The sequence below is a fragment of the Theropithecus gelada genome, chromosome 11 (assembly GCF_003255815.1).
Source record: "Theropithecus gelada isolate Dixy chromosome 11, Tgel_1.0, whole genome shotgun sequence".
NCBI classification, from domain to species: domain Eukaryota; kingdom Metazoa; phylum Chordata; class Mammalia; order Primates; family Cercopithecidae; genus Theropithecus; species Theropithecus gelada.
The window spans coordinates 95,181,254-95,206,007 of NC_037679.1; the positions used below are offsets into that span (position 1 = coordinate 95,181,254).

Genomic DNA, 24,754 nt, shown 5'->3' on the forward strand with positions numbered 1-24,754 from the left:
CCTGAGACGGCAGCAGGGTGGTGAAGGGGGTCTTCTGCAAGGAGAGCTGAGGGTGAGAGTGGGCAGGGGAAATACAGTACAGAAATCTCTAAGGATTTATTCAGGAGAGATGAAATGTATTCAGATCATCTTTACATAAAATGGTCTCTACTCTCATTTCTTTTTTTTCCTCCACTTTAGGTTAACATAAAGTTCTCTAAAGAGCAGGGCCTACCTGGCTCCAATGCTAGCCTCTATCTTCAAGCAGCCCCTGACTCATTCTGTGCCCTCCGGGCTGTGGATAGGAGCGTCCTTCTACTGAAATCGGAACAACAGCTGTCAGCTGAAAGTGTAAGTTCTCTACTTCCTTGTTTTTCATGTTTCTCTGGCCTCCCAGAAGTTTTAGCCTTCAGGTGATGTTTTGAACATCTTGAAAATATTGAATGTTTTCTTCCTTTGTTCCTTCATGGATTATATACTTATTTTTCTTGGCTACCCTAAGAACATGCTTATAACAATAGAGAATTTGATAGATAATTATAACAGTTTAGGAATTTTACAACTGTGATTTTTTAAAATCGTAGGTGTAATCATAGATGTGGAAACCTGAAATAAAATGAAATCTCTGTGTTCAAGGATCTGCTTGGATTCAGTGTAAAGTTATTTTCTATAAATGCATCTTTTATTTTCTTAAATATTTCCAGACCTGGAATTCCAGAAGTTCACATCAAATTTATTTCGGCTAACAATTGTTGGATATTTTCTGTTTATTTCCAACACAATTACATATAAATAACTATTGAAATTTATGATCATGTTTAAATCTAATTTAATAATTTAATTTTTTCTGATTAATATTATACCTGTATAATATAGAAAATGTGCAAAGTATACAAAGACATAAAGAAGGAAATTTTAAAAATCATTTATAGTCCTAACACTTAGGCATCTTTATAGTTTTGCTGTAATTTTTAAAAATCTCTTTTCTGAAGGCATATATATTTTACAAACTTGAGATCTCACCAAAAAATACAATTCTGTATTTCGTTTTCAACATTCTATAGTAAGTCCAGTTTTAAATATAAAATTATAGAATTCAGTAATAATAACTGAATAACTGTGAATCATGATAGAAACCATATATTTTTCTCAATGCAAAACATAAATACATGTAAGTTTTCTATTACAGGGAGCAAAAATACTTTTAGTTAGAAGCTTTCAGGATCTGAGGAGGCATCAAACAAAGGATCAATTTTTCTATAAATATGGAATATGGTCGTGTGCTGTGCTCACGCCTGTAATCCCAGCACTTTGGGAGGCCAAGGTGGCCAGATTGTTTGAGCTCACGAGGTCGAGACCAGCCTGCACAACATGATGAGACTCTCTCTCTCCCAAAAATATGAAAAACGAGCAGGGCACAGTGGTGTGCACCTGTGATCTCAGAAACTTGAGAGATTGACATGGGAGGATCGCTTGAGCCCTGGCAGGGACAGAGGTTGCAGTGAGCCAAGATCGTGCCACTACACTCCATCCTGGGTGACAAAACAAGACCCTATCTCAAAGAAAAAAAGGAATATATATATATATATATATACACACACACACACACACACACACACACATGCACACACACACTTTTTTTTTTACCTTGAGAGTTTCATGGATTCAGAGTAAATAGCTTCTGCTCATTCTTCCTACAGTTGGAGGTGGAAATATCTTAGGAAAACTGTCTCAAGGAAAGATCATCAAGGGACCTCAAAAAGAAAATTCTAGAGGCATTTTCAGAGGTCTCAGAATATATCAGAACCAAAAGAGGTTGCCCTTCTTTATTATTGATAGCTATATCAATAGTATAAATCAAGTGAAGTTCTATAAATGAGTGAATTCCAATTTATATTCTATACGTTTATGTTATTTTTTATATTATGTAAGCTTAGCTTTTAGTTTTAAATAATTTTTTAAAGTGCAAGAATAGCACAGAGAACTCCCATATACCATTGACCTGATTCACCAGTTTGTGAACATTTTGCCATACTTGTTTTCTCTTTCTCACTCTCTCCACCCCTACACACACATACACACACACACACAGTTTATGGCATTTCAATTTTTTCTGAATCATTTGAGACTAGGTTACATACATCAGTCTATTGTGAAAGGAAAATACAAACAACTCAAGACCCCAATTCACAATGCTAAAAGGACAAAAAATAAGGCTGAAAACTGAGTCATGGAAGTTGTTTTTCTTTTGTTCCTAAGCAGATAGCTAATTTACTTCCTTGTTAGATTAGTTAGTGGTTTACCTATTTTGCCGAGTTTTCCAAAAACATGTAATTTTAATGTATTAATGTGATGTCATATGATATGAGGTTTTTTGCTACTCCACCACATTAATTTCTGTTTTTATCTTTATTATTTCCTTACTGGTGCTTTATTTTGTTGTTATTTTTAGCTTTTTCACTTAGAAATTTACTTCATTTTCATTAATTTATTTTATTGGGTTCGGTGTTTTTAAGCCTTTAAGTTTTTCCATGATTCCTACTTTTGAAGTATCTCATAGATCCTGATATGTAGCAATCGCACCATTTTTATTTTTCAGAAATTCTGTAATTTCTGTTTGTATTAACCCTTTCACTGAAAATTTGCTTACTGGAGTATTTTATAATTTTCATGTAAAAAGGAATTTATGTTAGAGTTTTCTTTTAAATTTCAAGTTCTATATCTTCATGGTCAGCAATATTTCCACCGATATATTTTTGTGCCCAAATACATAATGAGGTTTTGCGAATATATCTCATGTGTTGAGAAGACAGTTTGTTTTCCATCCATGAGGTTGGATTATTTTGATCCTTTGTATTCTTACTTACTTTGTAAAATTTATTTAACCTTCTTCTGCTGAGTGATATGTTAAAATACCCTACTAATAGCACTCTGTTTCTTCTTGCATCTTCTGTAGTTTCTGCACAGGTAATCATAACTGTTATGGCTTTATTATGAATTGTAGCTTTTAGCAGTAAGTATTCTTTTCTGTCTTGTTTGATGTCTTTTGGCCTTACTTCTACTATTTCCAGTAACAGGAGGATTGCAGCCTTTGCATTCTTATTATTTTCCTTTACCTGCCCTTTGGATTTCACATTTTGAAATACACACTCCACTTGTCTTTTGTATCAAGTACAGCATTGGGTTTTGTTTTAAATATACATATCTTTGTCTTTTAAAGGAGAATAAAGTCTATTCACTCTATTGATATGATGTATGTGTTAGGCCTCAGCTCTATCATACTATTTTTCTTATGATTCTATATTTTATTTAAAACTACTTTATTTCTTTAGCTTTTTTGTTTGTTTGTTTTTTGTTATCTTGCTTGAAGCTTCTTTGAGTATTCAGGCCAGGTTGAATTTTTATTATAGTGGCTATTTTTATATTTACATATTTTATAATATCACAATCTCATTTTTTTCTTGCTTAACCTTAATATCTAGTCCATTATTTTTAATCTTTGAGTCTTAACTGCTACCTACACAACAGTCAGTAATCTCTAGTTTCCACTTTTCTCTCCCTCTTTTCTCATTTGATTGTTGTATCTTTCCTTTTTTGTCAGGATATATAATGTTTACATTCTTTATTGTTTCTCTTATTCATCAAGTTTTACTAATTTCCTGAGTCACCTTTTGGTTACATAAAGCTCATTCTCCAGGAGGCTGGGGTGAGATTGCTTGAGCCTGGGAGATCGAGGCTGCTGTGAGCCATTATTGTACCACTGCACTTCAGCCTGGGCAAGGGAATGAGACCCTGTCTCAAAAATAAATAAATAAAAATTTTTTAAACAAGAATTCTCTACTAAAGTCCTCAGGATATTACATAAGTATAGAATTCTCTGACATTTTCATATTCAAAATTATTTTTTCTAAAGCCTTAATAAATGAAGGACAGGTATTTGTATATTAAATCTTTGGTTTATACATTTTAAAATTTCTTTGAAATGCTACCCTATTATTGACTTGCTTTGAAAATGGTTTTAATAGTGCTGACATTAGTTTAATTCATTTTCCATTGTGGGCTACTTTATCTTTATGTCTGAAGGCCTTGGATGTTTTTCCCGCTTATACTTTAGTCTAATAGTTTCAGTAAGGATGTATTATTCTGTAGAAGTTTTGCCAGATACGCAGTGGACTCATGCAATATGTAAACTCAAATCTTTTTTATTTTCAGATATTTCTCCTGAATTATAATTGTAAATATTAGTCTTTCCCTTTTCTTTTGTTCTAAAAAAATCTCTGTACATTTGTTGGATCTTCCTTGCCTGCTTTCCAATTCAATCACTTTGTCTGTGACCTGTTTTAATTCATTCTCTCTCAGTTTTATTCTTTGGTTTTTCCTCTACGCTGCCTTTAAAGTTTTCTCTGAACTGTTTTATCTTGATGTCCTTATACTTTAGGGTTTATTTATGATATAATTTTGTCTAGTTTTTCTGAGTTCAATAAAGCCTCATTTTATTTCTTCTTGATTTTTTTTCCATTTCTATCTTCTCTTAATTGAGTTTCTGACTCATGCTGCCTTTTAAATACCCCAAATACATGCTTGAGAATATTTCACTTATGTTAAATTATTTTGGTATGGCTTTTCTTCGTTTACTTATTTATTTACTTAGGGACTTTAGTGGAGAAGTTTCATTAGCTGAACTGTTTTGGTTTACATTTCCTATTTTCTCTTACAGCAGCTTTGTATGGAGTTGATTTTTTCTAGTTCTTGATATTTTGTGCACAGTGTTCATAGGTGAAGAGTGCCCTTTCTTTTTTTTAGTAAAATGCATTATTTTTAAAATGTTGGTGATGGAAATGAGGGTGAAAGGAGTTATTTTATCCTATGACATCCTTTCCTTCTTTAAGTGCCCTGTCTCCAAGGGTCTGCACACCTCTTCTTGTGATCTGATTATTTCCCATTAGTCATGTTTTTTGGAAGCTTCCACTACCAGGCCCATTCATTCCAAGCCCTTTCCCTGTGTGCAGTACTGGGAACTGTTGAGTCTGAAAACTATGATTTGTATTTTTAACAATGCTAGACTTTCTTTTACTCGGCGTTGACTTGGTGCGTGTTTCTTCTCATTTTCCATGCCTTTCTGCTTTTTCTCTGCAGTCTCTTAAGTCTTCCCTCTGCAACAGCAGTAGAAGCTCTCTTGGAATTTGGTGTTTGTTTCTCTACTAAGGAATAATTTGAAGATCATGGCATTCTCTGTATCGCAGTAATGTTAAAGATATTAGTCATGAGTATCATTACTTGTTGTCTTTGTTGATTTTATGTTTTGTTTGGAAGATTAAGTAAGAAGATTTAAAATCAGCCAGCTAATATTATTCTCCAGACTTAGAAGTTCTAGCATTATAATTGATTGTCTGTACAATGGGCCTTGGGTTAATCAATAATCAGGCATTGCTTTCTTATATTCTCTCTTAAATCCTGTGCCTAAGCTGAGAAATTCTGTGAACATGGTATCGGTGGCCTAAAACAAAACTGGTTTGCTCTTTTGAAAGGAAGAGCTTAAGTGAAAATACTGGATTAAATATGATGGCCATGCTCTTAAAGAAAAGAACAAGAATAAATGGTACAGTACACAATTTGCCAATTTTGTAATTGTAAAAGAAGTGCTTAAAATTATTCGGAAATGTTTTTTCTCATAGGTGTATAACATGGTTCCAAGTATAGAGCTGTATGGTTATTTCTACCGTGGCCTCAATCTTGATGATGGCAAGGAAGACCCTTGCATTCCTCAGAGAGATATGTTCTACAATGGTTTATATTACATGCCTGTAAGCAACTATGGGGATGGAGACATCTATAATATTGTCATGGTAAGATCACTAAGGATTTTGGAAAATATTTCATCTCAATTTTTAGTATTCATAATGCATATTGATGTTTCTTAATTATGTAGTTTTCTGCCTAAACTTTGAGATTTGTGTCTGTAATCTGCCAATAGAGTACAGAGAAAGTGTCTTATAAAAAGGAGATGTTAATTTTGTTGATTTTTAAGTTTTCTGCTGAAAATAAATCATGTAGCTACAATTACAAAACCTCATTTAAAGAAAAAGACAGTCTCCAATTAATACGATAAATCTTATGCAAAGATAGTCAAATCAAGAGGCTAAGAGAGTGTGGACTCCAGATATCCCTAGGCTGTTAATGAAATATGCTGAGACTTCAATGAAAGAATCTTTATAATTAATGTCACGAGTGTATAAGAAAAGGGGCGTTGAATCAGACAGACTTTATCAAGTTCCAGCTCTTCAATTTACTGAGTGTGCCGTGTGTGTGTGTGTGTGTGTGTATGTGTGTTTGATGTTAATTAGGGTAATGATAGTGCTGATCTCATCAGTATTTTTCACTTAGGATGAAATGGAGAATAATGGAAAATACTTAGAAAAATGCTAGCACATAATAAGTGCTAGATAAATCATAGTAATTACCATTTTTTCTCTAAAATAGGGCTTTTCCATAAGTCAGATAGAGGTAAGTTGACTTGCAACTTCTCAGGCCTTTGTTAAGACAGAAAATATGGATACTGACGATCCATTGATCTTTACAATATAAATAACAGGCCTTTTATAGTTCTTGCATGAAAAGAATGAACAATATTTTTGTTGTTTGTTTCTTTAAAGAACATGGGTCTGAAAGTCTTTACCAATCTCCATTACCGAAAACCAGAAGTATGCGTGATGGAGAGAGGGCGTTCACTCTCTAAGCCGCTTTATGTAGGAACAGAAAATTACGGTCTGATGCTTAGTGCTCCATCTAGAATTGCATGTAGGTAATCTTAAATTTTTTGTTGGGGGAAGACCAAAGCGGTTTGTGGAATTTAGTGTATTTGAGATAAACTATACAATTTTGGAATTTTATATGTGATTTATGCCATGTTTTTGGCTACAATTAGACATCCTATAGTTGGATAAAGCAGAATAAGACAGACTAGAAATGCTTTTGGCTCTAACAAGAAATTAGCTTCAGAGGTGAGATGTAGTTTACTTTTACTGATAAAATACAATGTCAGAAATACAATCATGCTTCACTTAGTGACGGAGAATTTGTTCTGAAAAATGCATTGTTAGGTGATATTGCTGTGTGAACATCATACAGTGTACTTAGACAAGCCTAGATGCTGTAGCCTACAACACATCTAGGCTATGTGGTACAGCCTATTTTTCCTAGGCTACAAACCTCCACAGCATGTGGCTATACTGAATACTGTAGGCAGCTGTAACACAGTGGTAACTATTTGTGTATCTAAACATTGCTAAACATGGAAAAGGCACAGTGAAAATGTGGTATACAAGATTTTAAAAAGTTGTACTTTTATATACGGCACTTCCCATGAATGGAGCTTGCAAAGTTAAAAGTTACTCTGAGTGAGTCAGGGTGCAAATATATTTTCTTTCTTTACATCCTTATTCTATAAGCTTTTTCCTATTTTTCAATTTTTGTAACTTTTATACTTTTTTGTTAAAAACGAAAACGCAAACACACACATTAGTCTAGGCCTATACAAGGTCAGGATCATCAATATCATTGTCTTCTACCTCCACATCTTGTACCACTGAAAGGGTCTTCAGGGGTAATAACACACATGGAGTTGTCCTATCCTGTGACAGCGATGCCTTCTTCTGTAACACCTCCTGAAGGACCTGCCTGAAGCTGTTTTGCAGTTACTTTTTTTTTTTTTTTTGATAAGGAAAAAGTACATTCTAAACAGTAAACAGTGTAGTATACTGTTTACTGTAAGCACAAAAACCAGTAACATAGTCATTTGTTATCATTATCAAGTATTATGCACTACACAGAATTTCTCTGCTATATTTTTATAGGACTGGCAGTGCAGTAGGTTTGTTTATACCAGCATCATCACAAACCCATGACCGATGCATTGCACTACAATGTTATGATGGCTTTGATGACAATAGGTGGTAGGGATTTTTCAGCTGCATTATAATCTTACAGGACCACTGCAGTCTAAGTGGTCTGTCGTTGATCACAGTGTCACTATGTGGTAACTGACTGTGTATAGGAACAGGCAATGTATGGTGATACACGAAAACAGTCATACTAAGTGACTGTGATACATGAAAGTGAGGTGTTTTATGGGGACCTTACACCCTGATAATATATAGACCGTAATTTGCAGAGTCCAAGGTCTGAATAAGGTACTTCTTCCTTTTTTTTTTTTTAAGCTGGTGAACTCAGAGAGGAGAATGCTGACTATGTAGAACAGGCTATAATTCAAACAGTAAGAACGAACTTCCCAGAGACATGGATATGGGACCTCGTCAGTGTCGAGTGAGTTTTAACCATTTTTTCTCCTATGTGTCTTTATTTCTATTTTCTTTTTCTTTCTTCACTTTTATTCCTGGGTATATAAAACAGTATCGTATTTGTAAAATATATATCATCGATTTGCATGCACTGATCACACATTTTATTTTTTCTCTAGCATTGTTTTCCCTTCACCAAGAGTTTCTCTTCTATTTTTTTTATGCAGACAGATTTAAGCTGCCCCAATTAAAAAACATAATGTGGGCCGGGCATGGTGGCTCATGTCTGTAATCCTAGCACTTTGGGAGGCTGAGGCAGGTGGATCACCTGAGGTCAGGAGTTCAAAACCAGCCCGGTCAACATGGTGAAACCCCGTCTCTACTAAAAATACAAACAAATAGCCGGGTGTGGTGGTGGGCACCTATAATCCCAGCTACTCGGGAGGCTGAGGCAGAAGAATTGCTTGAACCCAGGAGGCAGAGGTTGCAGTGAGCTGAGATCGTGCCACTGCACTCCCACCTGGGTGACAGAGAGAGACTCTGTCTCATAAAAACAAAAAAAAAAACAAAAAAAAACATAATGTGATGTTTAAAGAAACATGACCTTTCTATACTCAAATTTTATAAAAATCCAGCTCTCATTATTTTTATCTAATGCCCCATCCAAACAATATAAGTCACTTTTGAGCTTCAGTCAATACTTTTCTGCTTGCTTCACACTTAATTTTAAGTTCTTGGTTCAGACAAAGGATTTGTTTTACCGATAACCTCTTCTTCCAGTTCCTCAGGCTCTGCCAATCTTTCATTCCTCATCCCTGATACGATAACCCAATGGGAGGCAAGTGGCTTTTGTGTGAATGGCGACGTTGGATTTGGCGTTTCCTCTACAACCACTCTAGAAGTCTCCCAACCTTTCTTTATTGAAATTGCCTCACCCTTTTCGGTTGTTCAAAATGAACAATTTGATTTGATTGTCAATGTCTTCAACTACCTGGATACATGTGTAGAGGTGAGTTGTTCTCTTTGATCTGGAGGCAAAAATTTAACAAAGCTAAAATATTTCTTAATAGTTCCATATTCTCTTTATTCTCAAATGCAAAATGCTACTATAAGGGTATGAGACTTAGGTCCATATTCTTCAAACAAATATAATTGCTTTCATTCACAGTGACGGTTTAAACAGTGTATTGCGCACGGCGTTTCATAGTGATGTGTGTTCCAGTGCCATCCTCATTGCCATGATTGTTTTCGTAGATTTCTGTTCGAGTGGAGGAGTCTCAGAATTATGAAGCAAATATTAACACCCTGAAAATCAATGGCAGTGAGATTATCCAAACTGGAGGGAGGAAAACAAATGTCTGGACTATTATACCTAAGAAATTGGGTAAGCAGCTATCTGTCTACACCAGTCGCTCATGGAAAACCAGCCCATATTAATTGTATCCATTTATTTTCCTTAAATTGTCTATACAAACATGATTTTCTCTTTTACATTTTTAAAATTCTTTTTTTTTTTTTTTTTGAGACAGAGTCTGGCTCTGTCGACCAGGCTGGAGTGCAGTGGCCGGATCTCAGCTCACTGCGAGCTCCGCCTCCCGGGTTTAGCCCTTCTCCTGCCTCAGCCTCCCGTGTAGCTGGCACTACAGGTGCCCGCCACCTTGCCCAGCTAGTTTTTTGTATCTTTTAGTAGAGACGGGGTTTCACCGTGTTAGCCAGGATGGTCTCGATCTCCTGACCTCGTGATCCGCCCGTCTCAGCCTCCCAAAGTGCTGGGATTACAGGCTTGAGCCACCGTGCCCGGCCTACATTTTTAAAATTCTTGTTGTAAATTCTCCACTAGAAATTCTAATCTATAGTAATCTAATTTCTGGTTGTTAATGTTGTGTAGCGCAAAACCACCATTCATTTTTACAAGAGCATAATGCAATTAAAATACAGTATAAATGCTAACTTGCATGACCTATCATGGACTATATGTTTGGAATACGCCATATCCCAAATAAAGGCCATGTTGTCATTGATGCCACCTTAATTCTTTGACTTCTCACTGGCTCCTTGGCCTACCATCATGAACCCAGGCCACCTTCACAAAACTTGCTGCTCCATCACAATGATCAATTAGGTAATTGTCAGGTTTGTACATTTACTACATGTGCCACGGGGATACCAAAATCACCAAATGATTGGAATGAGATCAAAAACTGAGAATATTTAGTGCCTATGCTATCTGCAAGATGGAAAAATAAACTTGTCTCCTATTGAAACATTGAAAATACATGGAATGGAAAAAGTTTAAAACTCTAGTAAACAAGGAATGCTAGATGTGATATGTGTGATACTTTTAATCACTACTTTTAAAAAATAGTCATTCAAATTTTCTTTATTTAATGTCCTATATTCGTTGTATTATTTTAACAGCAAATAATACATCGATGAGATTATTTTAGTTCAGTTGTGATGCTGTTCTCAGACTATTTTTCTATTAGATTTGAAGTTTCTCAATATTTCTACCGCACAAGATCTTCAAAATCTTACCTTGGCAATTGAGGTAGAATTCTGTACCAACTTGTATAGTTTTATGACATTAAGTTGAAGACACAGTGTTAAGAGTGAAATAACAAGCTTTCTGAGACAGAGAAACAAATCAAACACACCAAAAAATAAGAACAATATATTGGTTGTATATATTGATGTATAGTCATGTAAATAATAATAACTTTAAAGAATGATTGTTTTCAATCCTCTAATTTTTACAAGCAAGGAAACTGAAACTGGAGATCAGCTCTAATTATGTAATGTGAAATTGGGAAGTTTAAAGACAATGAATTCCTTGCTAGGACAGTATTTCAATCCCAGTGCCTGTCTACTATATCATATTTTACTATTTTTGTTTGATCTTGGGAAAAGTTAGGAGCCCTAATCAGCTGACATTATTTGCCTATATTGTCATAAGTAATCTTTATAAACAATCAATATCAAGGAATTGACTCAGATGACTTTGTAGAATGTTACTTTTCCTAAAATTTCTTAAGTTTTAATTAAGTAAATTTATCATTTACTTAATATAAGGAATCATGAAAATCAAGGAACAGGTGAAATGGAAGATACCACATAGTATCGAGGAAGGAGAAGAAACAAGTTATTTTGTTCTAAGCATCAAATTAACGATAGAATTTGGTTCATCCAATTCAAGACATGGTTCACAGACTCTAGTCATTTCTCATTATAGAAGGGACCAATGATCAATTTAATTTATATTTTGGAATGTCTTCCAGGTAAAGTGAATATCACTGTAGTTGCTGAGTCCAAACAAAGCAGTGCTTGTCCAAATGAAGGAATGGAGCAGCAAAAGCTAAACTGGAAAGACACTGTGGTCAAAAGCTTCTTGGTAGAGGTATGGATATGCAAACTCTCAAGCTTTTCCTGAAAAGAAACAGACATCTAAGAGGCTCTGTCTTAAAAGACATTCTCCTTGAAGAGACTTAGTTGACAACATTTACTTTTGACACAAGACATGCCATTTTAAATGAATTAAAACAGCATAAAGTTCATCCTTTCCTTAATTAATACCTCATCCAGGATAGTAAAGCTTAACACTTGAAACAGACTTGACAATTTTTTGTTTGTTTCTGAGTCAAGATGTTTCCTGTACACCTATTTCTCTTCCTTCTATTTTTCCGATTCTCATATTCAAGAGACAAATCTGCTTGTCCTACACTCCCATGCAGTTCCCGTCATCCTCAATAAGACTCAGCACTTGTCAGAGGAACACTCTTGATTTGCCGCTTGGCACATCCCTGTTCCACAAAGCACTTTTAGTTGTTTACTGGAGATGCTATATAGGATCAGAGGAGCTGAGCATGTCCCACAATGACATCAAGGTTATGCCTGTCCAAGCTACAGAACGCAGAGGCTAAAATGGGTGCTGGTGACGTCCCATGCCTTCCAGATATGAACAGAAGGGGACCATGAGTTGGATCTTCTCTCAGGGATAAACTTGCACCAGCCATACTTAAGTGAGCTGGTGCTTAATCACTTTTCCTTCATAGACAGAGGACTTAGACTCATTCTTCTGTGCTTGTTTGTGTTACTCTTTGACAGCCTGAAGGTATTGAAAAGGAAAGGACCCAGAGTTTCCTTATCTGTACAGAAGGTAAGAGGATCTTTTAGGAAGTCAAATTAGTCCTAAATAAAATTCACCAGAAGAATCAGTTTATGTCGTCTCCTTCCACATGAGTCCATGTGCCCTGTGATTTCACTTTAAATATCTCATGGAGGATTCTCGTGTTTCGTGCTTTATCTTCATGATGTAATTTTAGCCATCGAGAAGCATCTTCAGAAAGTGGTTTTTACTTCACTTTTTGACTTTAGTCTGCCCCGACCTATTTTTGTTTTTCATCATGTGTATTCTTAGCTCCTCTTATGATATGGTTGCCACACAATATTGGACAATGGGACATCAGGATTGAGGCCCAATAGCACGTAATATAATCTTTGCTTTTGTACTCTTAGGATAAAATAACCCGTAGATACATCACTGCCCCTGCCCCTCAGTCTCTGGTTTTATGGCCATGAGGGGTATTATTTTACCTGATTGATGCTGATCTGATTATACTCACTCATCAGAGCCTTCAAGCTTTACCTTTTGCGTGTGTTGTTTTATGTGTTACAGTCAGTGTCGTTTTTACATTTTTTTCCATACATAAATAGTTCAGGCACTAAACCAGTGAAGAATGGGGGCCACGATCTAATGCACAGATTTATATGCCATTTTCTGAATGTGCTGTTATCCTAAACTAGGTCAGAACTCCAATTTCATCTCCTCTAATAAACAACTTGTAAAATAAAAATAAGTAATGGAATCTTATTTCCAACACGTGTATCCCCCAAATCTGCTGATATAAAGAAGTCATCACATTTTTTAAATCAATATTCTCATTCCAGGTGCCAAAGCCTCCAAGCAGGGAGTTTTGGACTTGCCAAACGATGTAGTAGAAGGTTCAGCCAGGGGCTTTTTCACTGTTGTGGGTAAGTTGATTAAATGTTTTGTTTCACAATGATTTGAAAATCTTGGTTGAGGTGGTCTTAAAAAAATCCTTAAAATAACAGAATAGAGAGATTTTCCTAAGCTATCAATTGGAGGGAATTATTGTTCAGATCACCCTCTATGCTTCCTGATGGGATCTGAAGGGGTTACAGTACCGTTTCCAGACCTATATTCTCAGGAAACCCTAGCTTGTGTAGATGGTAACTAGCGTTCAGAAAGCAAGAGGTTCTTTATAATCATTAATCTGAAATATGAAATTCACCTCTTGGAGAATCAGAATTAACTTTGCCTGTTAATGATGTTGGGAGTTTTCTCAGTACAAGGAGAATTTTTTGTTGTTGCTACAAAAGGCAAGCTTCTTTGTCTGTTATTAACATGAACATCTCTTGGAAGGGATGGATTACACTTTGTAATTCATAGGATTGGTGTATTTAAAAAAGAAAAAAAAAACCTAGCAAACAAGCAAACACATTCTCCTAACTTCCTCCTCTCTCTGGTAATGAGATTTTCAGAAATATTTTTCATAGCACTTTAACTTCACCCTTCATGGCTATCTCCTCTTTCAAATTGCTTCATAAAACTGTCTTTGTTTCCACCATTTAGACTCAATTTTAAATGTTACCTATTCCACTAGGCCTCTTTTGTCTGTTGTTATTAATGCTGAGATGGCAACTATAAACTATACAGCTTTCCGCTTTTCCTGTTTTTAGGAGATATTCTAGGACTTGCCATGCAGAATCTGGTTGTTCTGCAAACGCCCTATGGAAGTGGAGAGCAGAATGTGGCCCTGCTGGCATCTGATACTTACGTTCTTGACTACCTGAAATCTACTGAGCAACTGACAGAGGAAGTTCAATCTAAGGCTTTCTTTCTCTTGTCTAACGGTGAGAAGATTTAAGTAATTTCTGCCCATAATGGTTGAAATCAATTGTTACTCATACAAAGATGTCATAAGCTGTGTTTATGCAATAGTCTGGTGAAAGAAAAGTGAACCTGAACTCTCAGTCCTAGCTCTGTTTTCTGTTTGACTTCAAAATCTGTGTGGTCAGCTAGCTTCATCATTTGCAGCTGCAGAGTTTTAAGCTATGCACTTAATTTTTTTTAATGCCTGGTATTTTGCAAGCTACCTTGTTCGTTGTTGTGATTGCCGTTGTTTTTGTTAAGAGTTGTTGCCAGTGGTTCATCTATCAACGTCTGTATTTGTTTGCTCAGCTGTGGTCTGTTGCAATGAAGTGATTGGTTTTGTATACAGAAAGAGGGCCAGTGTTGTAAAATGTGAGGTTAAGGAAAAGTCCAAGAGCATAAAATAGTCTTCTTTAGTTTTTCTTCTCAGAAAGATAACACTGAAGTAAAAGGACCTTAGGTGAAATATACTGAATAATTAGTAGGTACCAATGATGAGGCAATTACTGAGCCAGACATATCCATCTGTATTAGCTTGTCATCAAAATCCTATAAAGTAAGAGTTATGTTTTCTCCCTTATGAATACAGAAACTGAGTTTCAGAAGTTCAAATGGAAATGATCATCCTAGTGATTTGTGTCTGTCTAACACCAAAACCTCGGGCTTGCACTGCACTATTCTTTCTCTTCTGACTTTCTTAGGTTAAAAAATAATTTCCTACAATGTTCTATTTTAGGTTATCAAAGGCAGTTATCTTTCAAGAACTCTGACGGTTCATATAGTGTGTTTTGGCAGCAGAATCAGAAAGGAAGCATATGGTGAGACTTAAAAATTTTATTTTATATAATATAGAAATTACCTGAGGAGGGCTTGCAAAGAGGTGAAGGAGGATAGAGTTCAGTGGGGATTTAGAAGCAAAGTGGGTTTCAAAGTCAATTTACAGAGGAGAAACAGATAAAACTAAAGATTTAGTGATTCCAATTCTAATACAACAATATACCTTCAGTCTCGTGATGATTTACTCAGCAGTCTGATCCTCTCATGACAGCCTGTACACAGGCACAGCTGGCTACCTCCACTGAAGAGGGCGTGTCTTACTCTGTGTTTCTCAGAGTCCCCTGTAGATTCAGGAAAGTGAAATTAGAAGAACCCAAAATGCCTAATTACATCAGTTCTCCCTCCATGTATAGGTAATCTAATGGGCTTACAGCAAGACCTTTGGGTGCAAACACGCTGAAAATCACCTACTCTAATTTCCACTTATTGCTAGTCATAACATTTTCCTGACCCAAAGGAAAGAGCCACTATCAATAAAGATGGTTTACAGCAGATGAGTTGAATGCATCCCTTACCCAAAGAGAACGATGGTGATGAACATGTGGAATTGCTAACATCGCCATTTCCTCTTTATCTAACTTTTGCTTTGGTGATTTGTACTACAGGCTCAGTGCTCTTACTTTTAAGACATTGGAGAGAATGAAAAATTATGTATTCATTGATGAAAATGTTCAAAAACAGACCTTAATCTGGCTTTCAAGCCAGCAGAAAACGAACGGCTGCTTTAAGAATGATGGCCAGCTTTTCAACCATGCCTGGGAGGTGAGAGAGGAGCAGCACCAGGCTTTCCTTGCTCCTCGGCGTTGCCTGCCTTGCCCTGCCTCTGGCTTTCCTGATCTGGAATATGAATAATCTTCCTGTGAATATGAAGCCTTCTGAGCCACCGCAGTCCTGGGCCTGTGGTGGGTTGGTCAGCAGCACCATTCCAGCTGCGTGCATGTTTAACCACAGCCTGGATGTGACTCCTTCTGAGTCTCTTGTCTGCTTTACTCAGCCTCTCGTCCTTCCCGGGTCTCAGTCCTCTTCAGAAAGTAAACTAGCAATAGAAGGGAGGAGAGAGAAAGGGAACCTAGAAAAGAAACTTTCATAAATTTGGAGACAGTCAATGTATAAAGGGAGGGGGCTGTGAGTATATGAGGAAGGAAAGTTTATTCCTGCCCATGGACGGCAAGAAAGTTCCGGGGAGAGTATCTAGTAGTTCACATTGTTTCAATGAAGCAAGTTTTTCTAAGATCCTCTCAAGGAAACATTCAAAGGCCAAGCTTGCCCCAGGGCCAAAGTACAAATGAGGTGAATTATATCCTTGGCAGAATCCAACCGTTTTCCTGTCCATATTTAGGTAAATCCCTCCCTTCCAACTTCCTTTCTTTGCAGATAGTTGTCCACCTCCAGCCCATCTTCTGTCTCCTTTCCTGTCCTATTTTTCCCTCTGGATGCTCAAAATCTCCTATCATGGCATTTTAGCGTGCTCCAATGGCCCCTGAAATACGCTGAGCTTTTCTTCAGCATCCTTCCTCTTAATCATCACTCCTGTTCTTGAAACACAGAATGCATATCTAATCCGTATCAAAATATGAATGAAAACAGACACTCGATGATATGTAATTTGCATGCAAATTGTATTCAAATTGTTTTGTGGTATTTTTAATTTATTCCAAACTTATTCCTTACAACAGGGGGCCCTGATGGAGAAGAGCTCTTGCTCCTCGGTAGAAAAATCAAAAACTTTCCCACGTTCTCTTCCAAAACATCTTCACATCCCATCTTTCTTCTTATTGGATTCATTACTGGTGAATCATTGCTGATTACTGCTTCAGTTTGTCTGATCTTCCCCAGTATTTTCTCATTAATTAAATATCTGTGTGTGTGGGGGGGTGAGTGGGTGGGTGTGTTATGAGTTGAGAGAAATAAAAATGCAAGGGAAAAATAAAAGCTTACACTGCAGAGGAATGGTGATACCACTCGCTATAATTTACATGTACTGTGAGTCCTCGTGCCTCATGTTATTGCCTGCCATATGCTGTTATTTGCGTCTTAAACACTTGGTTTCTGAAGAAGGGAGGGGTTGCTCTTTGCTTAAATAGATAAAACGGAAAGCTTGTACAAGATCAGTAGATCCCAAATGCCATTCTGAATGCCATTTCCATCAGAATCACTAGAGCGCCCATTAAAATGCATTTCGCTGTCTTTTTTCCGAGTTTTTTGAATCAGAGTCTCTGTGTAGATGCTGGTTGATTTAAGTACCCCAGGGGACTTTTATGCACAGTTAGTTTGCAAACCACATGATTTAAAATGAGTTTCTCATTTTACACTGTAACAATCTGAGACGTGACCTTCTAGTGTGCTTTTCCAGGAATCTTCACAGCAACTTTCTGCTTCACCTCATTAGAAATTCTTTGTTGACTTTCTTCAGATTTATACCGAGTGGAGACAAATAGAGTCCTGTGAATTCCTTAAAATGCATGCTTAACACCAGGCTGCATAAATACCGTTTTATATGTTATTTAATACACGTGAAATTAATTGTTATAATAATAACAACTTAATAATTATGATTTAATTATTGCGTAGAATCTGAATGATTCTTGCTCAGATAGTATGACTATTAACCATCTAATTTAAAAACTACACATGTTCGGGTGTTTTTATGAATAATGGTATTTGTTCCAGTATTTTTAACCTACCTAGTTTTACTTCAAAAGAATACTTGTTATTTTGTGCTCTGCTGCCCCGAATGACTCATTTTTCCTTTGTTTTCAGGGTGGAGATGAAGAGGACATTTCACTCACTGCATATGTTGTTGGGATGTTCTTTGAAGCCGGGCTCAATTTCACTGTATGGATCCCCATCATCTTCTGATTTCAGTCAGCTGAATGCACATTACATAGACTGTAGAGTCAGAGTCACTTGAGATTCTAAGACTGGATGAAACCCCGAGATAACATTTAGTTTATTACCACCCTTTAAATTCATGCTGTTCAAACTGTTTTTTATTCATAGACAGCTTTGAAAAACAGGATTGAGTTTCTCTCTAGGGAGAATACACATATGCACACAAAAACGACTTATTCACACAATTGCAGGCATTCACATCTCTCCTGAAGTTCAGCCATGAATTTCAGTTTGAGAACCTCTGCTCTAAGTAAAGCCATAGCCTAGTATTCTGTTTCTCTCTCAACAGTGAGTAAACATTTTCAACTCCAGTGTGGCTCACCCTCGCCACCTCCCAGTCCATAGGTTACATTTCCAAAATCTATTCCTGAACTAAGATGCTAGGAATTGTCAGGGTCATTAGTATACCTTGAAAATTATCTTCAGAAATGTAAGCCTCTATTTTAGGCGTTAGAAAAAAAAAAAAAACTCTTGGGCCTATGATAAATTTGGATGCTTTGCCACATAGAAGACATTCATAACTAAAATATCACTGATCAGATATAAAAACTGCCATTTTCTTACTAAATTTTATTGGGCCAGACATGGTGGTTCATGTCTATAATCCAAGCACTTTGGGAGGCTGAGGCAGGTGGATTACCTGAGGTCAGAAGTTCAAGACCAGCCTGGCCAACATGGTGAAACCCTGTCTCTACTAAAAATACAAAAATTAGCTGGGCTTGGTGGTGCATGCCTGTGATCCCAGCTACTTGGGGGACGGAGGCAGGAGAATTGCTTGAACCTGGGAGGTGGAGGTTGCAGTGAGCTGAGATCATGCCACTGCACTCCAGACTGGGTAACAGAGCCAGACCCTATCTCAAAAAAAAAAAAAAATTATTGCTTAGGTACTAATAATGATATTATGAATTTATTTTAATGATATTTTTGAAGGATAAAATATATGTGTATATATAAATGGATTTGTATATAAAATATACTTTGAGGATATATTATATATATTATAAACAATGATTAGTTTAAATGTTCAGCAAGCTCATGGAATGTTCGGTTATCAGTTTACAATATATGATTCTACTTCCTGACCAACAGTTTCCTGCTCTACGAAGCGCACTCTTTTGCCTTGAAGAGGCATTGGACAGTGGTGTCACTAATGGCTACAATCATGCAATTCTAGCTTACACTTTTGCCTTAGCTGGAGAAGAGCAGAAAGTGGAATCTTTACTCCAGACCCTGGATCAATCTGCCACAAAAATAAGTAAGCGTTATTATTCATTGTTGCTAGTGGGAGTGATCTTGGAGCACAGTGAGGAAGCGTTCTAAGCAGTCACATAGGAGCTCCCTCTTCGCCAGTGTGTTTCTATTTCTCTTATGGAATTTATCAGTGGCCTTTATACCTTTCAAGAACACTGCCTATTCTAGACTTTTCTCTTTTGCTTTATGCTAGCTTCCTCTCAAATGAGTGATGTGAGGAGAGTCAAGCCTGGTGACCAAGCCATAGACTATCATAACTACTGGGGAAGCTTAATCACCTGCTACTTAGAAAGTTGCTATTTAAGGCTGTAGTAATTTGCTATAGCTGTCATCAAATACCACATACTGGATGACTTCAGCAACAAAAGTTTACTTTCTCACGCTTCTGGAGGCTAGAAGTCTAAGTTCAAGGTGTTGGAAGTGTGGGTTCTTCACCTGCAGGTGACCACATTCTCCCTTCATCTTCACAAGATTTTTTGTGTGTGCACAGCCCTGTTCTCCCTTTTGTGTGTCCAAAATTTTTCTTCTCATAAGGGCACCAGTCAGATTGGACTGTGGCCCATAAGCTTCATTTTAACTTAGTCACTTCTTTAAAAAGTCTTATCTCCAAATACAGCCACATTTTGAGGTACTCAGAGTTGGGGTTTCAACATATACATTTGAGGGGAGCAATTCAGCACAAACAGAGGTTGGGAATGGAATTTGCATCCTTCTTTATGTGTAACCCATGACTTTTATACAGACTATGTGAAAATTCTTCCTTTTTCTCAGATAATGTCATCTACTGGGAAGGAGAAAGGAAACCCAAGACAGAAGAATTTCCATCCTTTATTCCCTGGGCACCTTCTGCTGAGACTGAGAAGACTTGCTATGTGCTGTTGGCTGTCATTTCCCGGAAAATTCCTGACCTCACCTATGCCAGCAAGATTGTGCAGTGGCTTGCCCAACAGATGGATTCCCATGGAGGCTTTTCTTCTACCCAGGTGATTCACGTAGGCCTGATTTTTTTTTTTTTTTTTTTTTGAGACGGAGTCTCGCTCTGTCGCCCAGGCTGGAGTGCAGTGGCCGGATCTCAGCTCACTGCAAGCTCCGCCTCCCGGGTTCCCGCCATTCTCCTGCCTCAGCCTCCCGAGTAGCTGGGACTACAGGCGCCCACAACCGCGCCCGGCTAATTTTTTGTATTTTTAGTAGAGACGAGGTTTCACCGTGGTCTCGATCTCCTGACCTTGTGATCCGCCCGCCTCGGCCTCCCAAAGTGCTGGGATTACAGGCGTGAGCCACCGCGCCCGGCCGGCCTGATATTAATAGCAGTATGTTTAGTGCAGAAGCTGTAACTCTATGATGAGTGAGATATTAATAGTAAAGATATCACAGCAAATCCTTTCTGAGAAGAAGAATCGTGGATATTATTGATCCTATTTTATTTCCTCAACAATTATTTGTTGGCCGGTTATTGTGTATCAGGCACTCTACTAGGAAGCCTCTAAGTAGAAGCGAATGAAATGAGGCCCCCTATTCCAGGAATTTATCACCATTTGTATCTTCATTCACACAGCAAACACAGAATAAGTCTAAAGGATATTTTTGTCATAAGCACCACTCTTGGTGGTACATTAGACACATGATGATACTATATTCAAATTATATATGGACCAAAAAGAAAGTTTTCTCTGTAGTTCTGTGGGCTATACACTGGGAAAAGCAAATGAAAAGAAGGAAAACAGGAGAAATGGGGGGTATGAGAAACAATGACATGTTTTTCCTTACTTGGAAACAAATTGAAAATGAAAAAAAAAAAAAAAAACAGTTTTATTTCCACGAGAAAAATCTGCATTTCTCTTTGTATTTGGTTTTAGTTTCTGAGTCAAACCATATACGAATGCATTTCCGAAGATCTTTTCCTGATTCTGACCTCCCTTCTTTGAAGAGGAGCAGAAAAAAAAAGAATTATCCATGGCAGCCACAGGGGCCGCTGACTTATGTAATGCCTTAACTTTTAGAAAAGCTTTGACACCATTTTTAACCAAAGAGACTATCTTTTATGAAAAATTTTTAGAAAGTAAAAACACAATTAAGATTTGTTGAAGGAAACTAATTTAAGTGGAAACAATTTGCACAAGCAAGTATATTTTCCTACCATTCAGGATATTGCTTCTTGGTGTTTTGCTGACCTGTTTTAGGAACACTTCTAAGGATTGATACGAAGTCCGTGGTCAAATGATGACCAATATTGTATCATAACTGAGCTTGGATCATTGCTTGTGCTGTTCTGTGCAGGAAACTCCGGTTTGTCTTCTTGCCATAACCCGTTACATGAAGTTAACCTTCTCTAAGGATCAAAACACCGTTACCTTTAGCCGTGAAGGACCCAGTGAGATTTTCCAGGTTAACAGTGATAACCGCCTACTGGTCCAACGTTCAGAACTAACAAAGGCACCTGGAGAATACACAGTAGATGTGGAAGGACACGGCTGTACATTTATCCAGGTAACAGAAATCTGTCTGAGAGGGTGATGAGTGGTTGCCAGTAAAAGAGTCAGACTGTCTGTTCAGTTCTGTGTGAAGTGTTATCTGACCGTTTTGTGTATTTACACTATCAATAGCCGAAAATGCAAGTTATTTTATGAAAAGGTACTCAGTTGTCGAAGTTTCTTGAGGACTATTGCTATTAGAAAGTATTCTATCTTCCTTAAATTACATTATTCTGAAAACTAAAGAATTTAACCCGATTCCCTGATGATAAAGATGTAAACTACATTAATAATAGAAATAAGCAATAGGTTCTTTCTTTTTAAAAATGTTTTATTTTTAATTTTTGTGGGTGCATAGTAGGTGTAAATATTTACGGGGTACGTGATACAGGCATACAATGTGTAAGAATCACATCAGGGCAAGTGGGGTATGCATCACCTCAAGCATTTATCCTTTGTGTTAGAAATGATGGAAGTATACTCTTAGTTATCTTAAAACGTAAAATTACATTACTACTGACTGTAGTCAGCCTGTATAATTCTTAATACAGGATGAGTTTTCTTATAATTTGCTATCCTTTCTAGGCCACCCTTAAGTACAATGTTCTCCTACCTAAGAAGGCATCTGGATTTTCTCTTTCCTTGGAAATAGTAAAGAACTCTTCGGATATCTTCCAGACTATTTTTGACCTCACAGTGACCCTCAAGTAAGTGTCATATCTTGATAGTAACTCCCATGTGGGCAAGATGGTAAAATATTTAAAAAGTTTGAGCAGTAGTGAAATCACAAAATATAAATCATGGTAATATGATGAGTTCTCATGTTGGTGGTGACAATTCTACAGCACAGTCACTTTTTAGCCCTCTGTCCGGACACCACAATTTAGTACATCTTCAGTCAAATCAGAGCTAAAATGAGGCAAGTATAACATGCAGTCTATGTGAGCGTGATTTGAAAGCTTTCACTGCACTGATATTCCAATGACACTTTCTATTCTGTTGTATGGAAGTACTCCTAGTTTTGAAAAACAGAGATTCTATATTTCTTTCTCAAGACAAGCATGCATGATCATATAGTAGCAAGCCCACAAATGTTTATTTTATAACTGTAAAGAGTAAAATTTTAGATGTTTACTTTTCAGAATAGAAAAACAAAATGATCCTCTTGATTTCAAGCATGATTTATAGATGCTAAAGGATGTTAGCCTTAGTTAATATATGGAAAACATTGAGTAAAATTAGTTTGGCAGATATTCTTTAGAATTTCTAAATAAAAATCTCTTGAGCTCCAGGGCTAAGAACTCAATGAGTTGGGGAACTCTTTTTTTTTTTTTTTTTTTTTTTGAGACAGCGTCTCACTTTGTCACTCAGGCTGCAGTGCAGTGGCACAATCTCAGCTCACTGCAACTTCTACCTCCTGGGTTCAAGGGATTCTTATGGCTCAGCCTCTCAAGTAGCTGCGATTACTGGCATGTGCCACCACATCTGGCTAATTTTTCTATTTTTAGTAGAGTCAGGGTTTTGTCATGTTGCCCAGGCTGGTCTTGAACTCTGACCCTCAAGTGATCCACCCACCTTGGCCTCCAAAAGTGCTGGGATTACAGGCGTGAGCAACCATGCCCTGATGAACTATGGAACTCTTAACTTCATACCCCAATAGTCTTATCCAGAAGCAGGAAACTGAGCTAGAAGATCTCTTGGAGACATGTCTACTCTATAATTCTGCTTATATACCACCTTGTAAGCAAAGATGTCCTCTAAGTGTTGAGCAAATCTAACACTAACCTAAGTATATGTAATATAGATTTAGAAGTTTTGTTTATCAGTTCAAACTTTGAGACTGCAGGTAAGCTTAAGACCAGGATTTGGGGGAGATTTCATGTCAGATAATTCATTATTTGCTCCAATTTCTGTTGCTATGTGTCATCTCTTTCATTATCATTCTGATCATGCCTATTCACAGATGCTTGAAAATTACTTTCTTCCAATTTTCTCTTCGGCTTTTACCAGACATCTAGCCAATTAGTATTTATCCACCTGGCACTCTCATTATGAGATAAGTCACTTTTTAAAATTGATATCTAAACTAGTGTTTTCTTAAAATTTTCAGATATACTGGAATTCACAATAAATCCAGTATTGTGGTTACAGACGTCAAAATGCTATCAGGATTTACTCCAGCCATGTCATCCATTGAAGAGGTAAATAAAAGAAGCCTAATCTGTCAGCACAAAGACAGCTCCATAGAGTATAAAGATAAAATAAATACTTTTTTAGCAGTTGTTTAGCAAAACAAAACTATACAATTCTTCTTCAACATTCACCTTTATATTTTTACGCTAACACTGGAGAGCTGGTGTATTTAATTCATACAAATTAGCAGTCAGTATTTCCCATGGTTCATCATATATTTTTCTTTAGTTGCTACCTGTGCTTATGAAAACATCATGGCACCAAGGAATGTTCCATAAAACAGAACCTGACATGGAAAAGCATGGACATTCAGTACTGCAGTGGTGCTGTCATTTGTTCTAATATCTATTCTCTATCCTTCCCTAACAATTTCTTCAAAGCTTGAAAACAAGGGCCAAGTGATGAAGACTGAAGTCAAGAACGGCCATGTTCTTTTCTATTTGGAAAATGTAAGTTTAGCAATAATTTTTTTCTTTAAAGTTTTCTTTTTTCCTTCCAAGGACGATTGGATGCTTCCGCTTCTTATAGAGATGATAGGATTTGTAAAAGTAAAAAACTAAGCGACATTAAGGATGACCAGTGTTCTATCCCACTGATCATCTTCTCCTTGCTAGTTCTAAGGCTATTTCATATATGCCCTGGCTACGTGACTAGATAGCTTTCCTCTCCCTATCAAACACAGTCTGGTCACAGAGTAGATGTGTAATTATTTTATAATTTGACTAAACTCTGACAAAGTTTGCCATAATTTTTTAAATTACAATTGTGTATTGAAGGTGTGTGGTGTGATGTTTTGATATAGTGAGCTGATTGTTATCTAGCGTGACTATATGTGAAATAGCTGACTAAAACATCCCTCTCTTCACACAGTTACCTCTTCTTTT

The 24,754-nt window shown here is 36.8% G+C and overlaps 1 protein-coding gene across 1 annotated transcript in view; it reads left to right on the forward strand.

Annotated features, from left to right (window-relative positions):
• The window catches only part of LOC112634991 (ovostatin homolog 2-like), a 46,152-nt gene that overhangs the window by 19,135 nt on the left and 2,263 nt on the right, over window positions 1-24,754 (forward strand). Inside the window, 19 exon segments of the mRNA XM_025402870.1 lie at window positions 181-330; window positions 5,655-5,825; window positions 6,633-6,781; window positions 8,209-8,301; window positions 9,057-9,285; window positions 9,531-9,660; window positions 11,552-11,670; window positions 12,378-12,429; window positions 13,221-13,304; window positions 14,034-14,207; window positions 14,963-15,044; window positions 15,669-15,825; window positions 17,824-17,898; window positions 19,045-19,210; window positions 19,978-20,189; window positions 21,484-21,693; window positions 22,263-22,384; window positions 23,788-23,878; window positions 24,251-24,319. Of these exon segments, the coding sequence (XP_025258655.1) occupies window positions 181-330; window positions 5,655-5,825; window positions 6,633-6,781; window positions 8,209-8,301; window positions 9,057-9,285; window positions 9,531-9,660; window positions 11,552-11,670; window positions 12,378-12,429; window positions 13,221-13,304; window positions 14,034-14,207; window positions 14,963-15,044; window positions 15,669-15,825; window positions 17,824-17,898; window positions 19,045-19,210; window positions 19,978-20,189; window positions 21,484-21,693; window positions 22,263-22,384; window positions 23,788-23,878; window positions 24,251-24,319 (2,535 nt within the window).